This window comes from Branchiostoma lanceolatum, chromosome 15 (genome assembly GCF_035083965.1).
Source record: "Branchiostoma lanceolatum isolate klBraLanc5 chromosome 15, klBraLanc5.hap2, whole genome shotgun sequence".
Lineage (NCBI taxonomy): Eukaryota > Metazoa > Chordata > Leptocardii > Amphioxiformes > Branchiostomatidae > Branchiostoma > Branchiostoma lanceolatum.
This window is the reverse complement of record NC_089736.1, coordinates 5,984,596-6,009,834: the sequence shown is the minus strand read 5'-3', so window position 1 is coordinate 6,009,834 and position 25,239 is coordinate 5,984,596. Positions and strand designations below refer to the sequence as shown.

Below are 25,239 nucleotides of genomic sequence, written 5' to 3'. Positions count from 1 at the left end.
AAAATAGCTGCTACATTATCATTGCCTTTCCCTTACCTGTAAGAGAAATATATAGTTTTTAAGATCTACGATAATGTACACTTCTTCTGAAACTTTGTTCGTTTTTTACTCTAAAATGAAAGCACCAAGAAATCAATAGTAAGATATAGAAACTGTCATAGAGAGTAATCATTATGTAAGCAATCAACTCTCCATATAGCAGCTCATTGCGAGGTATACTTTATGTACATAGAGTAAAATTATTTCGATGAATATTACAAATGGTATTCAGAAAATTAGATATTCAGAAAAGGTGGGAAAGATATACACATTACAAGATTTTCTGACAGATCTAAAAAATATATAAAATAGATATAGTATTACATAATGATACAAAAATGCTCCAGAGCTCCAAAACATACAATTTCCAGCTTGTAGCAGCCAGTTATTCTGGTGTGTTTGGATCAAAACAAAACCCAACTTTTACTCTTTTTCTAGGCCTGCTGCTTTTTGCTGTCACTTATACAATTTTGATGCAGAAAGAGGTCAATACAAATTCTGTAGAAATACATTTTGCACTAAACTTCGTAGGATACAAAATCTTGGACGAAATGTACAATATAAACTTTACAGCTAAAAAATGTGCCATAAAATCTACAAAAACAAACGATTTTAACCTTCTTCCTGCTGAAGTAGTAGTTTGGCACCAAATTTGTATTGGTTATGTGTTTACACAGCAGGAAGAAGGTTAAAAATCTCAAGCTCTCCTTCCTACACAGGTCTGAGGTCTGGACGGCAGCAGTTTTTGTCTACCAACATTCGGAGCGGTTTTTACAGACTGTTCGTCGTCTTTAACCTGCAGTTCACCAAGTTTCGCATCGACCGTTTCTTTCCGCGTGGTCGGCGCGCTGAGCGGTCGGCTGTGTTGGATCTTTTTCTTCTCGTCTAACGCGGGATCGGAGGCCGCTATGCTGATGTTGGCGCGGTGGCGCGTCTTGATGACGTGTTGCAGCGTGTCTTTCGCGGTCTGCACCCTCTCCTGTACCTGGATGTCGTTCTGGGACTTCACGTCGTACAGTTCCTCACACTTGGACATGTACCGCTTCCTGTGAATAACGATAAACGGCGAGATTGACCGTTAGCACTTCCTCAGTCAATGACGAAAGATAATGGATGCTATCTGAAACATCTGTTTACAAAATCTGTCCAGTTGCTTGAGTAACTTTTGTATATCTTATTACCTAAATGTCTAACCTTCATTAACAACCTCTGTTTTAATCATGTTTTAATGGTGGTGACATGTGCTCATGCTCATGTATAATGTATGTTTGAAAATGAACAAGAAATCTCAAGAACTTAACAATGGATTTTGTGTACATGTCGTATGAATATCCACCTAGGGCTTAAGGAAAAGGGGAAGTGAAGTAAAAAAACTTAAAATGTCAGAAGAAAAATTCTGACATTCCAAAGTATAGTAACAAGTATGAGAAATAGTAATTTAAGCTGTAAAACAAAACAGCAGTTAGTGATTAAAGATTGCATTAAGTGTGTCAAGAGTTTTGACATACATGTAAATTTGAAAAGTATCATTTTTCAATAATCCCTGTTAAGTGCTCTAAAAAGTTGAATGACACAGCAAGAAGTCCCATTTATTTGCATAGAATTTTCCCATCAAAAAGTCCCTAAAATCCCAAGCAATTTCCCCCCTCCAAATTTTCCTTAGAGATGCCCTGCTAATACAATGGTTAAAACCAAAGAATATTAAAATAAAATTGAAAATTGATATTGGATACGTTGTGTCTTTGTAACCTTTGACCCCCTCTACAAACTGTCTTCATTCTTCAAAAAAATCTTTCCCATGAAAAAGTCCCTACAAAAGTCCAACACGATTTCCTGTCTTCAACATTCCCTTAGAAATGACCTGCTAATACAATGGTTAAGAATCAAGGACTATGGGGATATGTATATGCAAATTGTGACCTGGTGGCCTTTAAGTGGTTTGACGTCACTATGTAATGCTTAACCAAGGTCTATAACCTCTGTAACAGTGTGGGGTGTAACATTATACTATTTACAGTAACACGCCCTAGCACCTGCCCTCTATTTTACCAGCCTTTTTTTCTCATTGACAATGTAAACAAACAACAAAGTCATTGGTCACAAATTGGTGAGTGAAAAGGCATAAAAACTACAAACATTCAAGCCAAAGGAAACATGAGACCTCTTGGTGTTTAGTGTTTACAACTATCTGAAGCACTATGTATATTTGTACTGTGCACCTGACTACATGACCTTTAGCTCTAGCTATTTGACCTTGAGGCAGAATTAGAATGGAAGAGCCCTTAATTGGATACAAACACAATAAAAAGGTGTGTTGTAATTGTTAAACATAAAAATAGAGTGTGACATGTGCACATACTTGGGGAATTCCAAGATGGGGGATTTTCTACATAATGGAAAAACCCTCCAGAAAAATTTTAAACTTCATGGTTGAAAAATGTTAATTATACCCAAATCCTGGCAATGAATTTGATATACGATCTGTTTATTATGCATGCAAATGGACAGGGTTAAAACTGTTCACAATGCCGTCTGTTTGACTTAGAAACAAAGCATGCACGTCATATCCCAAACAAAGTACCATGAACAAGGGAATTTCCGGACAAGCTTGGAAATTCCAGGTGACATCGTAATGATGGTGAAATCCAAAATGACATCGGAAAACTTTTCATGACTTAACACGATGCTATATATATATATCTGACTATTTCGTCACCAAGACAGCACAATAGAACAAGTAAGTATTTAAAGTCTGTAGGGCAAAGACAAAGATCACTTGAGGGGCCATCTGCAGCAGGCTTGTCACAGCCACCGAGTGACCGTGAGTCAACAGTTGAAAGAATAGACCTGTCAATTAAATCCTTGAACTTCTAGAGCAGATGAAAAGCCTGAAATGAACCGGCTAAAGCTTTTTAAGGTAAGAAATATCCAATTTCCTGTACTCTGCTACTGACTTCTCAGTGTTGACTTGACTATTGAAAATGTTTGCCCATTGGCTATGCTCAGTAGTAATTATGTCTTTTGTTTCTTACTGGTTAGTATAGTATGTTTCATCTGTGGAAAGCTTCTTCTTTAGAATGGTATCTCATTTTCTATGATCAGGCTTTTGTGCAACAGGCACCATGACCGATTTCGTGACTGGGTCCCAGCCCCCCCCCCCCCCCCCCCCCCCCCAATGTGCCAAAATCCCCCGACGTTGACACTGGGGAATTTCCAAACCTTTGTTCTGTGACCCCCACACTCACATAGTCAACTCTGGTGTTTGACCTTTGAACCATGCCAAATATGGCATCATTATAAAGGGTATTATATCAAGCTTTCTAATAATACAAAATACCAATGATTAAGTAAAAACGGAGATACATCATTGTGTATAACAGATCGAAGCTAAGTTTCTAAGCTTCAATGTACAAAGTACTTCTGGGTGTAACACATTCTACTAAAACTAGACTACATGTAAATCAAGTACATTTTAAACCTTTAGCCTGCTGAGGCATCCATTTGGCACCAAATTTGAATTGATAAAGGGGTTAGGCAGCAGGAAGAAGGTTAAAGCTCACCATTTATCGTTTACAGTACCTGGGTCCATTCCAGTATATATATTAGTGGATAAAACCAACTACCCTAGATGTATAACACCTGCAGGGCTTCAGTCAGTTTATATGTGGCCCTGAAGCTCTTTCACCACGTAGTCAACTCCTTAATCAAACTCGCTTATAAGACCTGATAAACACTGGGAAAATTTTCTGGACGTACGCCAACGAAATACGACAACGACATACGTCTTTGACATCCGTTGCCTTTTTTCCTAGGTGTGAATCGGCCATGCGCATCGTACGACAGGCATTTTTATGGCTCGTACGACACCCTGGATTCGTCGCACAGGACATATCAAAAGGCGACATATGTCAAAGACGTACTCTGTTGTCGTACGTCCAGAAAATTTCCCCAGTGTGTATCGGGTCTAAGTCTGCCCCAAATGGTGGCAAGGTGTACCGGAGTGACTCCGGAAGTCACGCGGGATGTGAACTTACAGGGAACAAAACCAACCAGGCCAGTCTTACCAGCATGTACTGAAAATGTATTGAGTCATGCCTCGAGGCAGTTTGGCAGTTATGCCAAACAAGCAAACACAAAAAGATTGTGAATTTCCGGTCATTTTGCTTCAATAACAAAAGAAGTGCACAGTTCTGATCTCTCCACTGCCTAATGTGTTAATTGAATTGAGATTAATACCAGCACAATAGTGTATTCACAACATCTACTGGGGTTAAAGGTTCAATAGACACTCAACATTTCAAGTTTAACTTTGACAGCCCTCTGTTTTCTATTTGTATAAGCCACAATGATCTGATTAATTGATTTATGTTTGATATATAAACTTTTTCAAAGCTTAAGTAAAGGGGAAAAGACCCTATACTTATAGGGGTGTTTTGATATCTAAATATGCATACCGGTATATCAATATTATCTGATGAGATTTCTATGATAGAATTTGATGGTTGTGGCAGTTCCACAAACACAACTGTTACATGTAGTTCGAAGATTTCATATCTTTGTGAAATATAGAGAGTTTATTGTAGGTCTTGTTTGATTGAAGTTGTTCTATTATGCAAATGAGGTTTTGATCAACATTACATGTGTCCGTTGATCGCTTCCCACTGTCGCTTCCTGTCAGTGTAACTCTACTGTGAACAAGACCAGCATATGGAAAATATATAACTGAGAAAACACAAACAGATGGACCAAAAACAAAACCTCCCTGTGAATCAGTAGCCTCTTCCATTGACCTAAATGTCTATCAGCTGTCAGAGAAGGTTGATAAATGGCTAATTTGACCAACTCTGAACTCTACTTCCTGTCCCTCCCATAACTCTGAACTTTTGTCCTTAACCTGTCAACCTCTGGTGAGAGGTGCCTAATAGATATGATAATATAATATAGCATAGCATATGGAAAACAATACCTCTATCCATGGAGGTGACCAATTGATATCCCTAACATGGGATCTCATATTATTCAACTTCTTTGACAATCATTATGTTCATATGTCAAAAACACAAATGAACATGATTCTTTTTCTTACATGCACCATGATCAAACTTGTACAAGTGACCACCTCTACATAAGAACCACCTGGCCAATGTGACCACTTTTTCCCATTTACACAAGCATTAAGAATTCTGTCAATAGTGACCACCTGTCCAAAACAATAATTCAATAGACCAGATATTACCGGTCCTCTGGTCTTCTCGGCCAGTTTGAACATTATTGCAAATATTTGAAGATGTCGAGTATATTTTGGACTGGTAAGGGGAATTCCCCACCAAGTCCCATGTTGCCAGGCACCTGCATGCATCAGACATAAACGATTTGATCTTCAGGCTATTTGTCATTAAGTGACGTCAAAGCTGAAAGGAGACTAGTACTGTGAGACACAGTCCTGGTAACGCAAAAGATGTGTTAAGTAACTACAATCCTGTCTCTGCCGAAACCAATTTTTATCTGAAAACACATCCTTGCTAAATATGAGCATTCAGGCAATACTTAAGGTAAGAAATGTTGGTTTGTGTTCCTTTGTTGAGCCTTATTTATGATGCAATGTTGTGTAACGTTTACATATTGCTGTGAAAGGCTACCTGCCTCTCAGTCACTTGTAGCAATTATAGCCTATTTTCAACTGTTGCAAACTCAAAACAAAAAATTTTATCACTTACCAAGCAACAAGAAAGAGCAATGAACTAGTCTGTGTGCAATGGCAAATGAAATTTGTTTTGATGACCAATTTTAGGAAATTGCTGGCTTTTCAACATAATTTTTTGTTGGTAGTACAGATGGTGAATTGTAGACTTGACTGTACTTGAAAGTATGTAATTTAAGGGTAATATTCTGTTCTTTTTGTTTTTCAGCTTTTTTTACTCGTTGCGGGTTTGGTCCATGCAACAACAAGCTGCAAGTTACAGGAGCCAAGAAAAAAGAATCTTCTAAAAAATCTGCGCTTGAAGGATTTAAAAGCCTTTAACAAAACTGTTCCTTTTAAAATGGGGCTGGAGTTAGCTGCAAACCAGACGCCCTCGCAATCAGGATTAAATTCTGACGATCTCAACAGTAGAGCCACAGCACCATGGCGTTGGGACCTGACTCATGATGAAAACCGTTTCCCAAAAGATATAGCAAATGCAACTTGCATCTACAAACACTGCTACGACCACCGGAACAACAGGGAAGATGCCTCCTATTACAGCGTACCATACTATGTGAAACTGCAAGTTCTTGTAAAGAGAAAGATGAGAAAGAATCAAATGTGTCCCAAGCATGGGAGATTCGAGTATAAGAGAAAGTGGATCGACATCGCTGTGGCTTGTATCTGTGTCAAACCAAAACTGGCCTCATAGAAATGATTCATCTCTGAAGGTCTAAATCAATAGTGTGAAATATTGTATATTGGATACCTGAAGCTAACTCTCAGACCCTGGATAGACTGTCATGTTACGTGTAACACAATGCTGTATGACTGTGGAAACTGAAGTGCATACACCAGGGTGTGCCCATACTATCTTTGCGACATGCAGGTGTGGTGGACTTTTCAACCTGCTCAATGAGTGGCTCTCCAACCTAGTCTAAGACTTAACATGGGACAAACACCTCACAATGTCCCTACCAAGAACCGCAACCTTTCCAGTACTACCCAAACTGGAATTCTGCAGGACACTAGTGAGTGAGTGAAGACTGGGACTCAAACCTTCACAGATCCAGAAGCATGACCAAAAGACCATTGAATCCCAACTTAAACTTAAACTGCTCTTCGGGCCAAGTGTCAAATGAGAGAGAGTACATTGACTTCTTTCATAATTGACTACACAGAACCACGGAAGGTGTTTTTTGCACAAATCATGTCTGTACGGCAACCATCAGAGAATAGCTGAAGAGAAGTGGCCCAGAAAGATCATCACGATCACTGTGGAAGGACATTTAAATCCATGGGATGACCGCGTAAAAGATGGACTGACAACATACATGTACGGGAAGACTTCCACCTCCTCAACCTACACAGTATTAACCCACACGACAGAGGTACCCGGTGGTCTGTCATTAAGACACTACATCTATGTGCAAGCATGTCTAACCCTCGCAAAACAGGGAACAACAGACGATAATCAGGGTCATGGTGAATAAGCAAGCAAGCGAAATCTACAATTTGTATATGTTTGAATTACCACATGTGCCTAACAGTGAAAATTGCAGACAAGAATATCCTATTGAAGATATATATAACTAATTGACACGTTGTTTGTAAATGTAAGAACTTGAAGGTTCAATAATGAGGAGTGGTGTTTGTTGGTAAATGTACATGTACATCAAGTGTATATACAAAAAATATTTTTGTTTCATATATACTTCAATTGATAATCTTCCTATTAATTCATCATCATGATGTCAAATTTTTCTATACACACTCAAGGGATTTCAGAAAAAATGGTCACAGTAGCTAGACTGGTGTTGCACTATAGAATTGGATTTTTAGACGTTTTTGTCAATGAAGAAAATAATTTAAGGGACCACCAAAAGTAGCCTTAATGGACAGGTGGCCCTTATGTAGAGGTAGTGACAAGTACATGTACTTGTATATTATTGTTAACTGCCTACAGTGACCATTCTCTTAATGTCCATTGAGTAGTCACTATAGTCAAGTTTGACTGTACCCAAGGTAACAGTTACTCAATAAGACAAGCAACAGTACTGGATATAGATTGGAAACAGTCATATGTTTCAGATGTTTTGTCAGTGACTGGACAAGGAACTGGAGTCAACAGTTAAACTAAAACTTTAAATTGATATAATTCAATGCTAAACTTTCTTCCGACACTAAGATCCTTGAATACCTTTAAGTTAGTGTTGAAAGAAAGTTTAGCATTGTATTATGATTACTACCAACACACATGAGCTTCCATGATAATTTGAATTGATAATTTAATCGTGTGAAGACAGTTCTAAGATGGTTCAATAGAAGTTTGACTATAGTTGAAGAGAATGTGAATGATAATTATCATCTGTTCTCACCTTAAGTCTGCGTTCTCCTGCATGAGGTTGTGCATCCTCTGTCTGTATTTGTCGTCGACTTCCGACACCTTCTCATGGAACCTCTCTTCAAAGTCTATCAGTCGCACATTCTGGTGTACAGATAAATAGAGAACACATGTTTAGCATTGAGTGAAATGTGAATGAAGAAGATTTTACATGCCATAAGTTTACAGGGAATCATAACAATCATAAACTATAAGATTTTTCAGCATCATTCTTTCTCTTAGACATACAGTATGATAAGGACTTACTAGGAAAACTGATGTTGCCTTTCTGATTACGGTCCTGAAAAAATTAAGGTCGTATATCTATTTAATCCATTTGTTATGCTTTTCCATCAACTTGGAAGGTATGGTGAAACAGGTGTTCCTTGTCAAGGTCATCTTTTCAAGGTCACCGTATGACAAAATATGGTAGGTGGGGATTCATAGATGTCAGATCGAAATTATTAAGTCCCTTGCCAGCAGTTGACTAAAAAAATTCTAGGTTTTTGCTATGGTCAGTCCGGTAGTCGGAAACACAACATTTTTTCCCTAGACCTAATCAGACTGTAGACACCCTCTGCTACGAGTACATGTGCTACAAGGAAATTTTGGGTAGCGTAATTTAAAATGATAGTGTGAAGTTTGAAATTAAAATAGATACTTACGGCATCCTGTAGTTCACGTAACGTCCGTTTGAAACTCTCTGTAGTTTCCTTCAGTTGTTTCTTTTTATCTTCCAACTCAACACGGGAGATCTGATACAAAACATCAGGACAATATCGAGTTAGTTTCAGCAGGACAGAGGTTAAGTTTAAAAGTTTGAAGATATAGTAAGTTTGTAGATATTGCTCATGCACATTGGATTTTGTAAAGGTTACTTTCTTTCATTGTATATTTAATTTGATATATCAGAGATGGAAATATATATTCAATGAACTACAAATGTCCTTGTCTGCTATTTTGAAAAAAAAAACATACATACAGTGTAAATAGAAAACGCTACAGTAACTATTATATCTTTATAATCTACTGAAGAACATCTAGAAGACTTATCTTTATAATAAGAGCTTCTTAACGTTTAGTACACTGAAGTAGCTGTTTGGCACCCAGTTCCCTATTGTTTACAGAGTTAGGCAGCAGGGAGAATGTTGAAATATTGACTGTTTTGTATTTTAAAATCTTACATTGAGCTCCTCTGTTGTTCTCTTGAGTCTCTCTAGGTCCTGAGCAGCATTAGCATATCTTTTGTTGATCGCCTGGAATATTGAAAATGTTTACATATTAAACACAATTCAGACATAAAGAAATAGAACATAGTAATGTTATATCTTTACAAATATCTAGGTGTCTCAGTGCACCCACAGTCTACAATTAGATAGTAGTAGTAAGTAAAGTAAGTATACTACCAAGTATAGTAGTAGGCAACTTGGTAAATAGCATAGATGGAAAAAAATAAGTAGGTAGCATCATGCTTCTTCCTCAGTCTGAGGTTCGACCGCTTTACCTTTACCTTTAGAATAAGGTTAACAGCTCCAATTTTAGGTGCACAAAAGTTCATACCATCACATGCATGCACCCAGTATTTTGAGCCAGTGTCAGCCCGTAACAATGGAAGAATTCAATTATAAGATACAGCCTACCCGGTATACCCCAGTATGGCGCTATAATAAGGGCCCAAATAGATCTAAGAATATTCAAAATTGTGCTCAATCATAGCACAGAAAAATAATCAAAATCATTGACTACAAGTATTATTAGCAAGCAATTTCCAGATCATCATTTTCAGACAGTAGCCACATAAAAATATTTGTTTTTTTTATCACAAAGAGTAGCCATACAATGTATACATTGGTGTAGAGATTGTAGAAAGTTCCTCCGGCAAGTTGACCCATGCAACAACATTGCGGGAGGATCTAAGGTCTAATGTCAGGTAAGAGATCCTAATCAGTCAGAGTCACCGATTGTGCAGGTAGAGATTGTAATCAGAGATCGTAATCATAATCACTGACAGTGACAGTAGAATCGTTGATTCTTCCAGTAGAGATCCCAATCAGAGTATGTAAATCTTTCTGTTTTTTTGCCAGATATTCGTTTAAAATATTCACATATTTATGTCAAAAACGTTTGATACGGGTGTTCCGTGGTTCTACTTTTATTGCACAGGCTTCCATAGAATATTTAGAATGCATTTCGAATGTGCCAGTTGCACAATTTGTTGTTACAATTTTTTTGTTTGAGGACACAAAACTCTCTTAACTTCTGGCACATTTCGCATTGAAATGTGTGTTTTTTCGGGTGGGCATGCATAAATATGATACGGCACAGTGTATTCCACATCACCGTCGGTACCGGCCCTCCTACAGGTCGCATTGCTCGGGCGATACAAAGTATACCGTGTTGTATTCTATATGTACATGGCCAGAGTCCAAGCCATTTTGCATTTAATACAAAACTTACATCTATGTCCCTCTTGTGTTCCCTAGCGATGGTCTGGATCTGTCTCTTGAACTCCTGGTTCATAGAAGCCTTCTCATCCTGGTGTTCATTGATTAACTGTTTCTCTAAAAAGAAAATAAGAATTTTAAAAGAATTCATAAGTATACACACACTGGGCAATTAGTAAGACGTTCTGTCATTTGAAAGACAACACCAACAACAGGAAAACACCAAGCAACAGAGTTTGTCTGAAAGCTCCCCAGGGTAGCAAACTCTTTGTTGTGTGTATGGTTTAAATATTTGTCAAAAGACACCAAAAATGTTTAGTTTATTATGTTCTCTTGTAATCTCTTCTACTGTAACATGCATGTATATAAACCATTCATTCATTATCTAATCAAGTTCTTTCAAATCTTGAAAAGACAGCTGGTCAATAAAACAATCTTATAACTAAGACTCTGGAAAAGTTCCTAGTCAAACTTAAAGGCACATAATTTTAACAAAATTAATTGAATTGCCAATGACTATACATTAATGTACCAAAAATATTGTATCATTCTGGACTGACAAAATTTCAGCCATCCGTTGCTGATGACTCACTTTGGTCGTATATAGCTGACTCTATTCTTTCCTCAAACTTGAAGTGAAGCTCGGCCTCCTTGTCTGCCCACTTTTCATCCATCTCCTCAACAATTTGGGTCTGAAATATGAAGTTTTGACAATTAAAGCATTTCTTAAACTAACATGCTACCTCAGTGAGGAGAAAATGGAAGTAATGTTTTAATTGTGTCTGTCTGTGTATTTCTGCATATTTGTGGTGAGCATAAGGTAAGAAGCTATAGATGGATTGTAATGCTGGAAGATCTTGGGAAGACAAAGGTAAAAGTTGATGGGGACTCCTAACTGTTGTTCTTGGTACTGCAGGAGAACTAATTTTTTTTTTGGTATCTTTTGTCCTAAACAGGCTATGCATGGTCTTGATTTGTTGGTGGTGTCCACTTACAGTTACAAAAATGTTTCTTCTGATATTCAAATTCAAAGATAGAAAAATATCAGTACATGTATCTTACATCATTGTATAGTACAGTACATTTACTTTTGTGTAGCTATAGTTGTAGAAGTCCTGGTACTTTTCTTGTCAATAAAGAACTTACTAGTATAGCAAAGTTCAACCATGAAATATTCAAAAACAAAATCTCTAAATCAAGCAAAGAGAATGATGTTTTAAACATTTCATACCTTGTATGTATCAAAGGAACTTTTCATGAAGTTGAGGTCAGAAGTTAGCCTGTCTGTAAACAGTAAGAGCAAAAAAAGAAAATTAGTGACATCATAATCACTGCTTTAAACCCTGAAAGAAAGATAAACAAAAACAAGCCAAAGTCACACTTTTACGTATAAAGTAATGTCCTTACTGTGAATAGCCTCAGATGCAGCCTTTTCCTGGGCCATGAGTTTCTGCTGCGCAGCCTTCATGTCAGCTATCTCCTTCTCATACTCATCTTCCAACTTGTTCATCTCTTCTTCATGTCTCGTGTTCAACTTCTCTTCTCTTTTCTTCAGTTCTTCAGCAGCCTGGATGGAAATGGTTGGAAATCATATCAAATTGTTATTAATTTTTTCAAATTTCTTTACCAGGTATGCAATACAAACAAACAAACTTTCAAGCTAAGTTGTGTTCTGTTTTGTCTCACCTGTTTCTTAGTATCCCTGTGGTTCAGCTTCTCCTCTTCCAAGTACAGAGTCAGATCAGAAATCTGCTGTCTCAAGTCACTGATCAGGTCTTGTCTGGAGGAGGAAGAAAGGAGAAACAAAGTTAGATTTCAGTCAACTCTCAGCTTATCAGTGTAACAGGTCAGAACACACCCCTGCCTAGAACTTCACCTGGTTGCATTTTGTTCAGGAGTGTAGTCTGGCCTGTTACACTGGATTTTAGACTTACAGTTTTCTATTCTTGCTGCTAACATTATGTGTAAGTTACAGCAACAAACTTCAACATCTTTTAACTCCTTGAAATTCAAAAACTTTTTGCAATTCATTTGAAATACATTTTTGAAAATAGAACATCAGAACTCATTACATATTACAAGTTCCACTCTCACATACCATCCTTGGGCTTCTGACTTGATGAACTAATCATTTTGGAAAAAATTCAAACCCTGGATAACTCAGCTTGGGAACAAATTTTGAGCCGCCGGGCCAACTACATGTACACGCACTAAGACAAACAAATACGCAAACCATCAACAATAGAGGTAATAAACGAATGGACCAGAGAAGAACAATGAATACATATTGATGAACAGCAAAGTAGTCTAGATGGAAAAATACCATCCAAAAGTACATTGTGTATACTCACGTTGCCTGGTCGAGTGTATGGGTTGGCACTTCCTTCTTGGGCGGATCAAAGAAGCCGTCTGTTTTTATCGTCATGGCAACCTTACTACGACTTCTTGATAAGACATAACCAGGAGATACTACAACTGGGATGGGCGACTCCTGGAAACGAAACAATAATATGATTTCACAATTCTGTTAGGAAATGTCTATCAATAACAATAATACAATGCCTGCCCTGCTGCACTGTTAACCAAACAGTGTTGTTTGTCTTGTTAGAGTTACAGATTATATCTTTTATATATAACAGTTTTAAATCTTTTTTTCACTTGTTTATTGTCTTATCTGAAGGTTTGGGAAGGTGCAATGTATTCCAGTAAATGTAACACTACAGGTATACTGTATAAAATTTCAGCTATTGGTTTATCATGTAGCCCAATAGAATGTACTTTGCTATGATATGATCATAATTAAGCACTTTCAATTCTAACCCGAAAAAAAAATCTTACAGTATTTACTAACTGATCAGCTCTTGGATATACAATTTTACAAGAGTATGACAGTTGCAATAGCCTGCTTACAAGTAGTACCTTCTGTTCCAATTGTTGCTACCCACAGTAGTACTTTAAGATTGGATGTGAACTAACAAGGATGGTACCCAAACAATATAATTTACACAACCAGGTCCTGTATTGTCAAGAAATGCAGAGTCCTCACCTCTCTACTCTGGGGCTGTTTGGACCTTTTGACAGGCAGGTGACTCTCCAGAGTCCTGTGTCTGATGGCGGTACTGGTGGAGGGGCGCGACTCGGTCTCATACGGCTGTTTGTCTGCGCTGATCTGCTCCGGTTCAACCTGGTCCAGCCTCTCACATCTGGAACACAAATTTCACATCCAATGTTACAAGGGACATAAAATGGGGGTCCCGTGTTCGAGGAGTGCCTCCAGTATGTTAAAGGGGCAGGGCTAGCAACCCCTGCCTGTAAAATATACCCTGCTACAGACACCACATGGAAACTTGCTGCCATATATGTGCTACTTAAGGCACTACATTTTGTAGTGCCTATAGCTAGTAACACATACATTGTATATGGCAGCAATTTGATACAACTTTAGGGTGCATATATGTAGATGGCAACCTGTAAAAACAAAAGGATTAAGTGGATAAAAAATTATATAAAACCCACAGAGAGATCCAGCACATTTTCCTCATGTCATACACAAGGCGAATCTTGGTGGTTTTCTTGGTCAGCATTGTCATGGCCCCTCTCCACCCGATTCTTTATCCAGCAATATCTTCAAAATCACAGACTGTAGAATTCCGTCTTCACAAGTTGTGCGAAGGAGGCCACCTTCTCTGCTATCACAATACAGTTTTCTTCAACACTAAGTATCAGGTTCCGATGACATCTGTTGTTGCAGTCCTTAAGTTCCTAGTTTGACACTTGAGACTTGTGCCTGCATCTTGAATGTACTTGGGGCTCTTCTAAGATGACCTCCTTCCAAGAAGCAGCTCCTCAAAATCAGATACGCATCTTCCGTTCATTGTACTGGATCCCTTTTGTGTGGAGTCTCAGCCTTATGTAGGGCAATGCTTGGTCCAGCATGCATATGATTGTACAGCCTGATATGCGCACCCAATACAGTAAAAATCCATACTAACTCCTCTGTACTAAAAGGCCACAAAATCACATTCTGACATCATCCGGTAATTTGTGCTACAGATCACAAACAACACGAGGTCACATCCCCATGGTAACGCACTGAAGTATGGCCGCTATAGAATTCTGTGCGTTAGCACGTTATTGCATTCATCTGGCAGAGGACATATTCCTGCTGTCTCCAGGCATCCCAGTAGAGCTGGTTGTTTGTCCTAACGCCCAGGGACGCTTGTACTGTACCCAGCCAGCTGTGGGTGAATCGCTTGGTCAGTCACTGTTTGCCGAACAGAGAAAATCGCCCTCTCTTGACCCGAGGTTCAAAAAGAACCCAAACTGGCCTTCTTCAGCTGTTGCCCTCTTCACTATCCAGCGAAGCTTAACAATTGGCAAATTGTTGCTAACTTCTTTGCAAAAATATAGCAACGTTACACACACGAGCGTACAGTTAACGAAACCTCCTTGCATGTTCCTTTTATATGTTATGACAAAGGTCTTTCTAGACACAGAGAATAAGAGTTTGCAGAATTGATCCTTGTGTTTGGTATGCCAGCTGGAGTACAGGCTGTTGTAAACCATTTGTTTTGAAATTGACAACTGTGAAACTTTCAGCAACGTTCAGTTGCTAAAACTAAAAGACGTTAGATGAATGTATACTATTGAAATCATAATCCCTAATAAAACTGTGCAACAATTTATAGTTCCTTTTTTGACAGCTAGGGTCTTTCTCCAAAATTCCTTTGAATAATTACTACCATTTGTCAAAACTTAACATTACCATAGAAACCACTTGACAATCGATGCTGTTCAAAATTGGACTGTTTCATACCGATAGTTCAAGTTCACTGAAGTGGCTGAGTCACGTTACGAGAGCATACCTCTTGAGAAAGTTAAAAGGATCATGAGGAACATTCAATATCACATGATAAAAAGGCTGGAGACTGGAAAAAAAGGAAAAAAAAGGCATCATACGGCAGGAAAATAGGTTGGCCTAAGAGTCAGCGAGTGCAAAAGGACATTTTCGTCCGGAATACGATTGCAGCGTTCTCTGAATCACTGCGTAATTCTTAAGGATCGGTCAATGTTTTCAGTTTAAGAAAGCAAGTCTAATGGAAGGGTAGATTTTCAAGAGAAAACTATGCACGATTCTCTGGCAGTCAACTAATTCAGTCAATCTTATTCTTATCCTCAGAATAAATAAAAAAGTATCCTTTTGACAGTTTACTTTGTGTGTGGACTAAATGACACAGTTCTTTTCCTTGTTTCTACAGAACTTACAAAATTTCAGATTGAAGATCTTAAGAGAGGCAGAAGGTTTGTAATTAGGTTTTGCTGACATCCTACTATATCTTATGTTGTGCACCCAATTTTGTGTGCGCAAGTTCATGTATACATACAATGTATTATGAAAGAATGACTTTCGAGCCCTGAATTATATCTTTAGCATGACAACCTGTCTAGACTATGTCAAACATGCCCTCAGTCTGTCTGAAGTGCTCTACAGCACACTAATTATACCAGGCTCCAAAACTTACGCTTCCTGAACATGAATGGTGGGGACGTGTTCCAGCGGTGGGAGCTTCGCTTTCCCCGGCTCCAGTTTGATCCCGTACAGCGAGCCGAATCCCGACAAAATTGCGCTCAAGAGTCCTTGGTTCGACATGACGACAACCTGTTTACGGTGTCACCGAATTCTCACGCAAACCCAAAACAAGATGGTTGCAAAACGCAGTCTTTTCGTAAACACAACGTTTTTGTTTCACTGTGAGAAAAAGAGATTATAATACAAAGGAATTAATTCATCTAACTCGAGAAAAACAAAATGGGCTCCTAAGGAAGTTCACAAAGCTTTTCCAAAACAACTTTCTCAAACAAAACCGCTAGTCACTTTAAAACGGTCATGATTTCTTCAACAAAAAAGCTGGGCGCATTTTCAAATGGCAACCATCTTGTTCAACGTCTCAGCCTTAGACTGCCCCCATTATGAAGATGTAGTAGAAAGTGTTGACTTGATACGTGCCCGTACTATGGCAAAAACGACAGTTGCTATTTGAACAGGCAGAGGTAAACGGTGTCGTCAATCGTTGTGTGACAGGCAGGTATGTGAACACACCACCTGACAACAAACGACGTTTGAATGACAGGACACAATACCTACACCAGTAAGGACAACAAGTCTTTACAAACATGGGATTAAAAAAGGCTTCAGTACCGACAAGATGTTGTGTGTTTTTGTGTTATCTTTCGATAACAGTAGATGGAAGTTGGCGACAGTACTTGACAGTCTAAGTAGTCCTTCATGGCCGAAGATGACTGTCAGTGTGCTAGTGACAGTACTTTGAGTTTGATGAAAATATTCATAATTTTTCGACACTCTATGGTCCAACACCCCTATGTTCCCACACCCCTATGTTCTGACATCCCAATGTACCAAAACCCCTATGTTCCCACACCCCCATGTTCCCACGCCCCTATGTTCCCACACCCCTATGGTCTGACACCCCTATGTTCCGACACCCCTATATTCTGATACCCATGTTCTGACACCCCTATGTTCATGTTTATAATGTCAGAAAGTATAGGGGTGTCAGAATATAGGGGTGATGGAACATAGGGGTGGTGGAACATGTACATGTAGGGGTGTCGGAACCTAATAAGGGCTGTCCCAGTGAAGGAATCCTTGTTACCCCCAATATTGACAGTGCACTAACTCTTGTATTTCTCCCCAAACTAAAAGGCCGACATGGCTTCCAGCCCAACAAAGCTCCCAGTAACAGTGTCAACATTGCCGTGTACACAGACATTACAAAGGAGTATAGAATAGGGGCATGAGCCGTGCGATTTGTGCAGACTGTAGGGTCGGGAACTGTTTGTTCTTTTGTGTTCAAATGTTTTAGCAACGAAATGACAAATTGTAGTACTACAGAACTTAGTCAACTTGAGTGCCTTATGTGTTTGGGCTGTAACAATGAAATTGGTTGGTTGCCATGAGTTGAATAAGACAAATAAAAAGCCAGCTACAAAGTGTTACAATTTGGCAGTTATATATACTTATACTATAGGCTGCAATGTGAATATCATAAACAATCAAAATAGACCATAGACAAGCAATAAATATTGAATAGATTAGCTCTTCAAATGCATTAGAAATTACTTATTGTAAACATTTCAAACACTAAATAAAAAAGGATTTGATTATATGAGGAAATAGTTGAGAAGTATGCAGTTTGCATAGCGAAAGCAATTTGATATCCAGTAGAGTAAAATTGAGGTAACAAGAAATCGAAGATCTCATACTCTATGAAATATACAAGTTTTTGCAAATTTTGTAATTTAGTCATTATTGTGGATTTCTCGCTAATTCTGTCTAATAGTATGCATTTTCCTGCCAGCCTGTGGGACCAACTTCGTATCCAGGCCAAGCCAACCTTTCCATCCTGCAAGTCTCCGGTTTCACAATCTTCTGCCTCACATCCTGTCACTCTGCAATATTCTAATAACTACGGACACACTGAGAAGAGATTTGAAGAACAACTTCAAGTTTACCTTCTGTGCGCTGGAGCACTCTTGGGGACGGTAAAACGTGATCTGTAAGATTTGGCCTCCGCAAAACTGGTATGGGGGGACAGCAGGACATCACGATAGGACGGCGGGTGGGGCGGAGTGGATCTGAAAAACACAAGAAAGATTATAATCAGTACCAATATCTTGATAAAAGTGTAAGTTTTCTAACATTTCTACAAATAATACAATGATATTCATCTATCATACGTTGAAAAAAACTACTGCAGAGATATCAAAACCGGAAGGCCTGCTACAGTACCTTAGGAGGCTGCTAGATGGCCCATAATCTTCCCTATTTCTTCATTTTGCCAACACCTACCAACATACAAAACAACTTCTCAAGTTCTGCTGTTCACAAACAAACACACAAACACACAACCCCAAAAACATAACATTCTTGAGGATTTTAGGTAAAATATAATTTCTTACACTCTGGCAGTGTCAGATGGCTACTGACCGGAAGACGTGGAGAAGGCGTGTGATCGGCCGCTGCGCGACCGACCGATGATGATGATGATGAGTGTCCATTGCTGACTTGTACAACCAACAGCCTTACCAAAATGTTTTTACCGACTATATATCTAATCAAGACATCATCTACATGTACCCAATATGTCGTCGTCACAAGGTAAAGTATGTTTAAAATGCGACCTCTGACATGTCTTATCTTCGTTATAATGGTTAATCATCCGTGAATAGTTCCAAAGGTTGGATAACATTCAGCTCAAAGGGATTGATCGTCCAATTAGAACGCTTGTGTCACCAGAAACAGGCTTTTGGGTGTCCGTACCAACCGTTATCTTCACTAGGAATGCTGTAATGGTTTTACCCTGGTGATGTTACTGTTAGTACATTTATTTTTTGGGGACTTTGCGGTAGAAGGGGGAAGGAGGTTTTTGCAGTGTGTTAAGTTTGCAGTAGTACAATGTAATAATACATTGGAAACGCATAATACGGTAGTGGTGTCATTAATACATTATGGAGAGATGATCGCAAAAACTAGGAAAACAAAACCGACTCAAACATTTCACGATCTACAGTATTCAATCTGCTAGTTTCTCAGTTGGTTGGTTTGTCAACAAGACTTATCATGTCACTTTCTCTTGTTTGCAAGTACATGTACAGTCAAACCTGTCTATAGCGGTCACTCAAGGGACTGGCCAAAACTGGCCGCTAAGAACAGGTGGCCGCTATGGAGAAAATGTCGATTAATTGACCACGAGTGACACATATTTTCAGTACCCACTGGGATACATTTATTCACCGTACAGTACACATGTAAACAGGTAAGGCACATTCTAGAAGTTCGATTGTTGTTCTTTTACTCCTAGTTAGATAAGAACAAAATACATGTTGCTCAGTTGTCACTTACTGTTCGTTTTCGACCGTTTTCAAACATAAAATCGTGGCGACAATTTTCCTCAGTCTCTTGTTGTGGCTTGTGTTGATCAGCATCTACCATTATGCTAATAGGGTACTCAGAAGTCGCTCTTTTGAGGGCTTTTTGTCTTTTCAGAAAATTGCAACAGCCCAAATTTTACATCATAGTAGTATTATCCACATTCATTTTGAAGCTTTTGGTTTAGTAATCATCCTCAGTGATACTTTGAAGCAAAATAAATTTAGTATATTATACCTCCGTAACAGTGGTCTCTTCCGTTGACCTTTATGCTGCTACCTATCCAGTTTGTATCAGCGCCATTTTGAAAATTGCGCGAAACACGTTTTGAGCACAATTTGAATGAATTCCCGGTGCAAACGGAAATTGGGCCGGCATTCAAACATTTCACGAACTTACCGCATCAGGTACATGTGTGGGTTGTATTTTCCAAAAGGCTGCCGTAATATTTGTCCAGTCAAAATGCACAGAAATTGTCAATTTTACCACGATGTACAAACGCAAGCCATGTGAAGAAAACTATACTTGACTTCGCGTCAAACCATGGATTTTCTAACAAAGATAAAACATTCTGGTTTTCTTTATTATGATCCTATCCAGTTGAGGCCGCATAAATTTGATAACTGCGTGAAAAAATGAAGATTTTGAACTCGGCGTGCGGTGGCGATGCGGCTTCTACCGGCGCGCCGTGACCGTTATCGGCAGTGTTACTGTACTCGCGGGACCGAAAATCGTCTGGCCGCGACCGCGTTGGACAGGTGGCCGCTATAGCCTAATTCTTAATGCTTATGTCAATGGGAAAAATCCAAGGGACCGACAAAAAGTGACCACTATGGGCAGGTGGCCGCTATGCAAAGGTGACCGCTAATACAGGTTTGACTGTACATGTTTTGCTCCCCCTAACAGCTGTTTCCAAACTGCAGATTATAAGCATTCAAATCCTTTGCAGGAAACTAAATGTATATCGCACTGACAGAGGTTTTCTTTTGAAATATTGAATCCAACATACCAACTCTGATCTCTAACAATGCACAAACTACCTTGCACAAGTATTTGCGTTGCTAATTAATAACTTGCTATTCCTACAAGCAGTCATAAATTTGTTTGAACACCATACAGTAGAACCAATAGCTCCATAGCGACATGTGTTTACCTAACTAACATGTTCAAATATATCATCTAATCCTTGTGCATACACACAGGTATATAACTACCAGGGTTATTCAAACATTGGACCAATAGGAACAATTGGACTTTAAACTTCATCTCTGTGAGTACAGTACAGTAGGGGACAATGATTTGATCTATTCATTTAACTTAAGAAGGCCAATATATAAATAAAAAAGATCTAGTGCTCTACACAAAAGAGATTTGAACTATATATTTCTGACACAGATGTTTATATACAGAATGTCATTAAAAAACATTAAAAAGTAGAATATAAGCAAAAACTAATTACTGTTTCAAGCTTACAAAAATTGAAATGAACCCGAATACTATAGTAAATGTCAAAATTCTGTCTAAGCAAGTAATACAATAAAGGTTCTTTCATTTTTTCTGTGCTGTATACTAGTACCTTTACGTACCTAATCCTACACAAATATCTTCAATATGTAGGTGCACCGATACACCCACAGTCAAAAGTTTGGTGCAAAGCTCCAATTTTGGGTGCAAAAAGTGCACATGCACCCAGTATTTCAAGTGCTAAAATGTGATCCCTGTTCCCTATGATTAGAATATCAATAAATAATGTAGATATTTTTTAGACAAGTTGAATAGAACTGTTTACTTAAAGCAATTCGCCATTAATAAGGATAATGGCATTATATCATGAAAGGGCTAAACTTTACATTACCAATACTGAAATCCTTGGGACTTAGTCCCTACCCAAATTTTTCCTCATTGTATTGATACATTGTATCTGTTACAATTGTTGTGCAACAAAGATTGACATTACATTCAAATTACGGCTAATTATTTTGACCTACTTTGGCCGCGGCTTCCGAGAAGTCGCTCCGACGAATGACGACTGAGCGGAGGGGGGCGGGGCATGAGGCTCGGCCGGTAAGTTGGGTCCAAACGGGGACAGGGTTGTGACCTTCAGGAAAAACGGCTGATGGACTTCTTCATGTTGGTCCCCATTGGTCGACATGGAGTCTTGTGCTAATACACCTGTAATACATAATTGTAGAAGGGACAAGAATTACTGTAGATTCATTTACTAGTATTTTTGCGGGACCTTGTTTCGCCATAGGAGAGAAGAGGAAAGGAGGTTTTCGCAGTGTTTTAAGCTCGTAATTGATACAATTGTGTAATACAGTAGTCAGACATAATGGAAATTTACATTTGCAGTGTGGTGGAGAGGTCACTGCAAAAACGGAAAAATAAAACCACTTCGAAAATGTCAAGATTTGGTATCATGGATAGGGGGATTTAAGCATGATCCCAAAAGAGGTGATAAAAGTTGTTGGCATACCTTAGTTACCGTGTTGCCTGAAAATACCAACTCTGTGTAAGTGCCTGAGAGCCCTTTACTAATGCTAGAAGATCCCATTTACAGACAAACAGGGACACAAATCAGGATGCACAAACCAAGAAATGGTCACAGAACTAAGGACAAGACCTAGAATCTTATACTACACAAGTTCAGTCTCTTGATGCCACTAGCAGAAATACCAGTCAAGTATAAAACATACAAAAAAGCACAGTGCAACCTTACCTTCAGTAGGTTACATTATGCAACCATATACAATCACTGATGCATAAAAATTATACCAGAAAGCTATACTCAACTGGGTTTGTGATATATCTGAAAAATCTGGCATTACACTAAAGTATATGTCTATGCACATGTATGCAAAAACTATGTACCTTCTATTGCCAACTTCGTTGAAAATCCAATCTTACGTCAAAGGTCCGAGAAATACACGAAAACACAACTGGTGCCCACCTTGAAAACATCTACCTTCCTTCTCTTGCTTCAGAATAGGAGTTTAAACAACTAATGGCACTTTAAGTACTTAACATTCTGAAGGACTCTTACACAAAAACAGAGGATTATGGCACCCTCCACACAGCTCTACTAGTAAAGGGGGTCTGCATGCCTTTTTCTTTGAGCAGTAGCAAGCTATTTGGATTCTCTGAACTTAATCCTAAACTGACCCACTCTTATTCAGTTGCCAGTGAATTAGTCATGAAGAGTTACTTTCACTCTTTGTAGCACATTATTTGCTGTCCTCAATTCATCGTTAAGTCTTATTGACTGTTGAAAATTCGCTCACCGAATTGTCCAAAAGTCACAATGGAATAACCAGTCGTGTCCATTTTTGCAGCCCAGTATTGCCAGGCCCCCATGAATACAAGGGAATAATGCAATGAAGTTGTTCCCAAAACCTTCTGAATTAACCATTAAACATTGCCAGCCCTCCGAAATACATAATTCTGAAACATTGCCAGGGTCCCCCCATACAGACTCTCAGTAAACCTGACTCTTTGTTCCATCAAGGAGGTTCCCACACAGATGAAAAATGTGGTGGAATTAATAGCAGGTAGCCTTGATGGAATAAAGAAGTTAAGCCAAGCAGTGCAGCCCTTTCAGAAACGGCTGTCAAGTGTGTTAACCTTAAGAAGGTGTCGCTGGAACAGGTTTCAGACTTGACGCATGTTTTTGAAACAAGAGAGCATGTATATGAAGCAAGCTACAATACATTGTATGGTTTCATACAAATACATTCTTGCCATTCATGTATGAAAAAGTTTTCATAGTCATACTCTTAAAAAAGGGTCAGACTTTCCACCAGAATACACCGGAACACTGTAAATGGAATACACACACAAAGAAAGGTGAAATCTACCGATATACAGTACAGCATGCTTTGATGAGAAAACATTGTATATTTTGGTATGAAATGATAATATAAACTTGGCAACAAGAAATCACTAGGAAATACTGGGCGATCCCAGCCCGTCGCCATGTTTGTTGATCATTTAGTTAATTACTGACTACGATGTTTGTTTACCGAGGTATGAATAATTAGCACTTATACTAGTTATAGCCAGTCCAAACTATATGTAGGTAAAGTTTAAATTTCGACTTAATGCAAACTCATCAAAGCATACTGTATCTTCAAGTTCAAGGTAGATTTGACCCTTCTTTATGTGTATTCTGGTATTAATTCCAGTAGATAGTCGGACCGTGAAAAGGGAGACATAGACTGACATGTTTTGCTGGTTGTCTGCTCTACTTAATCTATACCCCCAGGCAAATCCTGTTGTTTAAATAGTGAATTAGAAATGTGCTTTTGACATAACTGCTAGATGGCATTATTGGTTAGTCACTTCAGTTGTCATGTTATCTAACTACATTTAAAGTAAATCTAATCATCTAAATCCACACAAACACGGCTAAAGAGTGTAGTAGGATAATACAAGACCAATTCAAGAACATTCCTTTTAACCCAGTAAACATTTTCAGATAAAAGTGGTGAAATATCTTCAAATAGACCTGGTATAATCTTGTAGTAAGTTGTACTGTTGTATTCACATTGTGTACAATCTCAGTTTTCCAAACATGTATAGTTTTACCTTTCTTGCATTACTGTAAAGCAAGTACAAATCCTGAAACAGTACAAAGGTTGTGGCAGCTAACTTCCACAATTTACCTACAATTCCTGAAAGCCGAAAAGTGGAAAGTTAAAGACATTTGTCTCACCTGCTGTCATGTCTTCTTCAGGTGTTTGTTCCAAATAAGGACATCCTTAAGGAAAAGACAGCTTAATCCTTGTCGCTGTAGTTCTTTGTTTGTGTAAGATCCTGACCTAAAAACATTGTACAGGATTACAAAGAGATTAAAATACCTTCAAACAAACGACAACACAGACTATAGAAAATGTGACACAATTAAGTTGGATACAGTAAGTTCATCTTTTTTGTGGGGACTTAATCTTGAGATAGCAGTGGAAAATGAGGTTTCTGCGGCGTTGAAACAATTCTGTAGTAGTAGTAGTACATCCGGTAGCAATACAGTACATAATTTGCAAAGGTGACAGTGAAAACCACGTAAATAAAACTACCGCAAACATTTCAAAATTAACAGTACGATACTCAGGTATCCTCAAGGTAGTACTTAATAGAAAATATATACCTGAAGTTGAACTTAAATGTCAACATAATCAAAGCACATTTGATACACAGCTGCCAAACTCTTCAAATATCTGTTATAGACTCATCTGAATACAGTGCGTTCGCTGGTTTGCCATAATATAGTTAAATTGAAATTTTCATACGACTTTCGTTTTGTGACTTTTTGAAGATCTTGACTTCCTTAACTTTTACAGGCTTAGACGGCCGTATACGTGAGAACAAAATAAGTTTCCTTCACGATTTGTAAAAGTATTTACCCCAACATAAAAAGGTCATCGCAGGATTGCTTCCAAAACACCGATCTGCCTCACTGCCTAAACAAATTAGTTTTCGCTGTGATGACAAAATTTTTGGCTGCCCCCCTCCCACCTTCAACGTAAAAATCATTAGAAAAATGCCGCGAATTTCTCACCAAAACTCACCTCTACAAGACACGTAGCTGACTGCATAAATAGGTCATTAGCAGCCGTTTGGGGTTGTATAATGTGATGTAATATAATCCCCCATTCAGACCACCAACCAAACAACAACAAACAAAACTTCTTTTCAGACCGCGGCAGCCATTTTGCTGTGGTTTGTTGCTAAGGCTCTTTCACAA

At 38.5% G+C, this 25,239-nt stretch overlaps 1 protein-coding gene across 4 annotated transcripts; it reads right to left on the bottom strand.

Moving 5' to 3' along the window:
• Positions 1 to 157: 157 nt before the first annotated feature.
• Positions 158 to 25,239, bottom strand: LOC136420485 (flagellum-associated coiled-coil domain-containing protein 1-like). Of its 4 annotated transcripts, none has more exons than XM_066407436.1 (15): positions 25,054 to 25,239; positions 24,211 to 24,316; positions 21,488 to 21,671; positions 18,083 to 18,205; positions 13,596 to 13,752; positions 12,901 to 13,040; positions 12,236 to 12,329; positions 11,957 to 12,116; positions 11,781 to 11,833; positions 11,142 to 11,241; positions 10,563 to 10,666; positions 9,290 to 9,361; positions 8,771 to 8,860; positions 8,101 to 8,210; positions 158 to 1,085 (listed from the first exon to the last, which is right to left on the bottom strand). In XM_066407436.1, exons 2-15 carry the CDS (start codon positions 24,218 to 24,220, stop codon positions 737 to 739), a joined length of 1,746 nt encoding a protein of 581 aa, XP_066263533.1. In that variant the 5' UTR covers positions 24,221 to 24,316; positions 25,054 to 25,239; the 3' UTR covers positions 158 to 736. The 4 variants fall into 4 exon arrangements, with proteins under 4 accessions (XP_066263533.1, XP_066263532.1, XP_066263534.1 ...); XM_066407435.1 differs by having other exon boundaries at positions 25,064 to 25,239; XM_066407437.1 differs by lacking the exons at positions 18,083 to 18,205; positions 21,488 to 21,671; positions 24,211 to 24,316; positions 25,054 to 25,239 and adding an exon at positions 16,072 to 16,291.

Bases quoted from the DNA above. Each gene is read 5' to 3' on its own strand.
- LOC136420485 (XM_066407436.1), bottom strand. The intron at 18,206-21,487 runs GTAGGTCAAAAT...TGTGTTTTTCAG, and splicing joins TCTCGGAAGCCGCGGCCAAA to ATCCACTCCGCCCCACCCGC. The intron at 11,834-11,956 runs GTAAGGACATTA...TACTGTTTACAG, and splicing joins TGCATCTGAGGCTATTCACA to ACAGGCTAACTTCTGACCTC.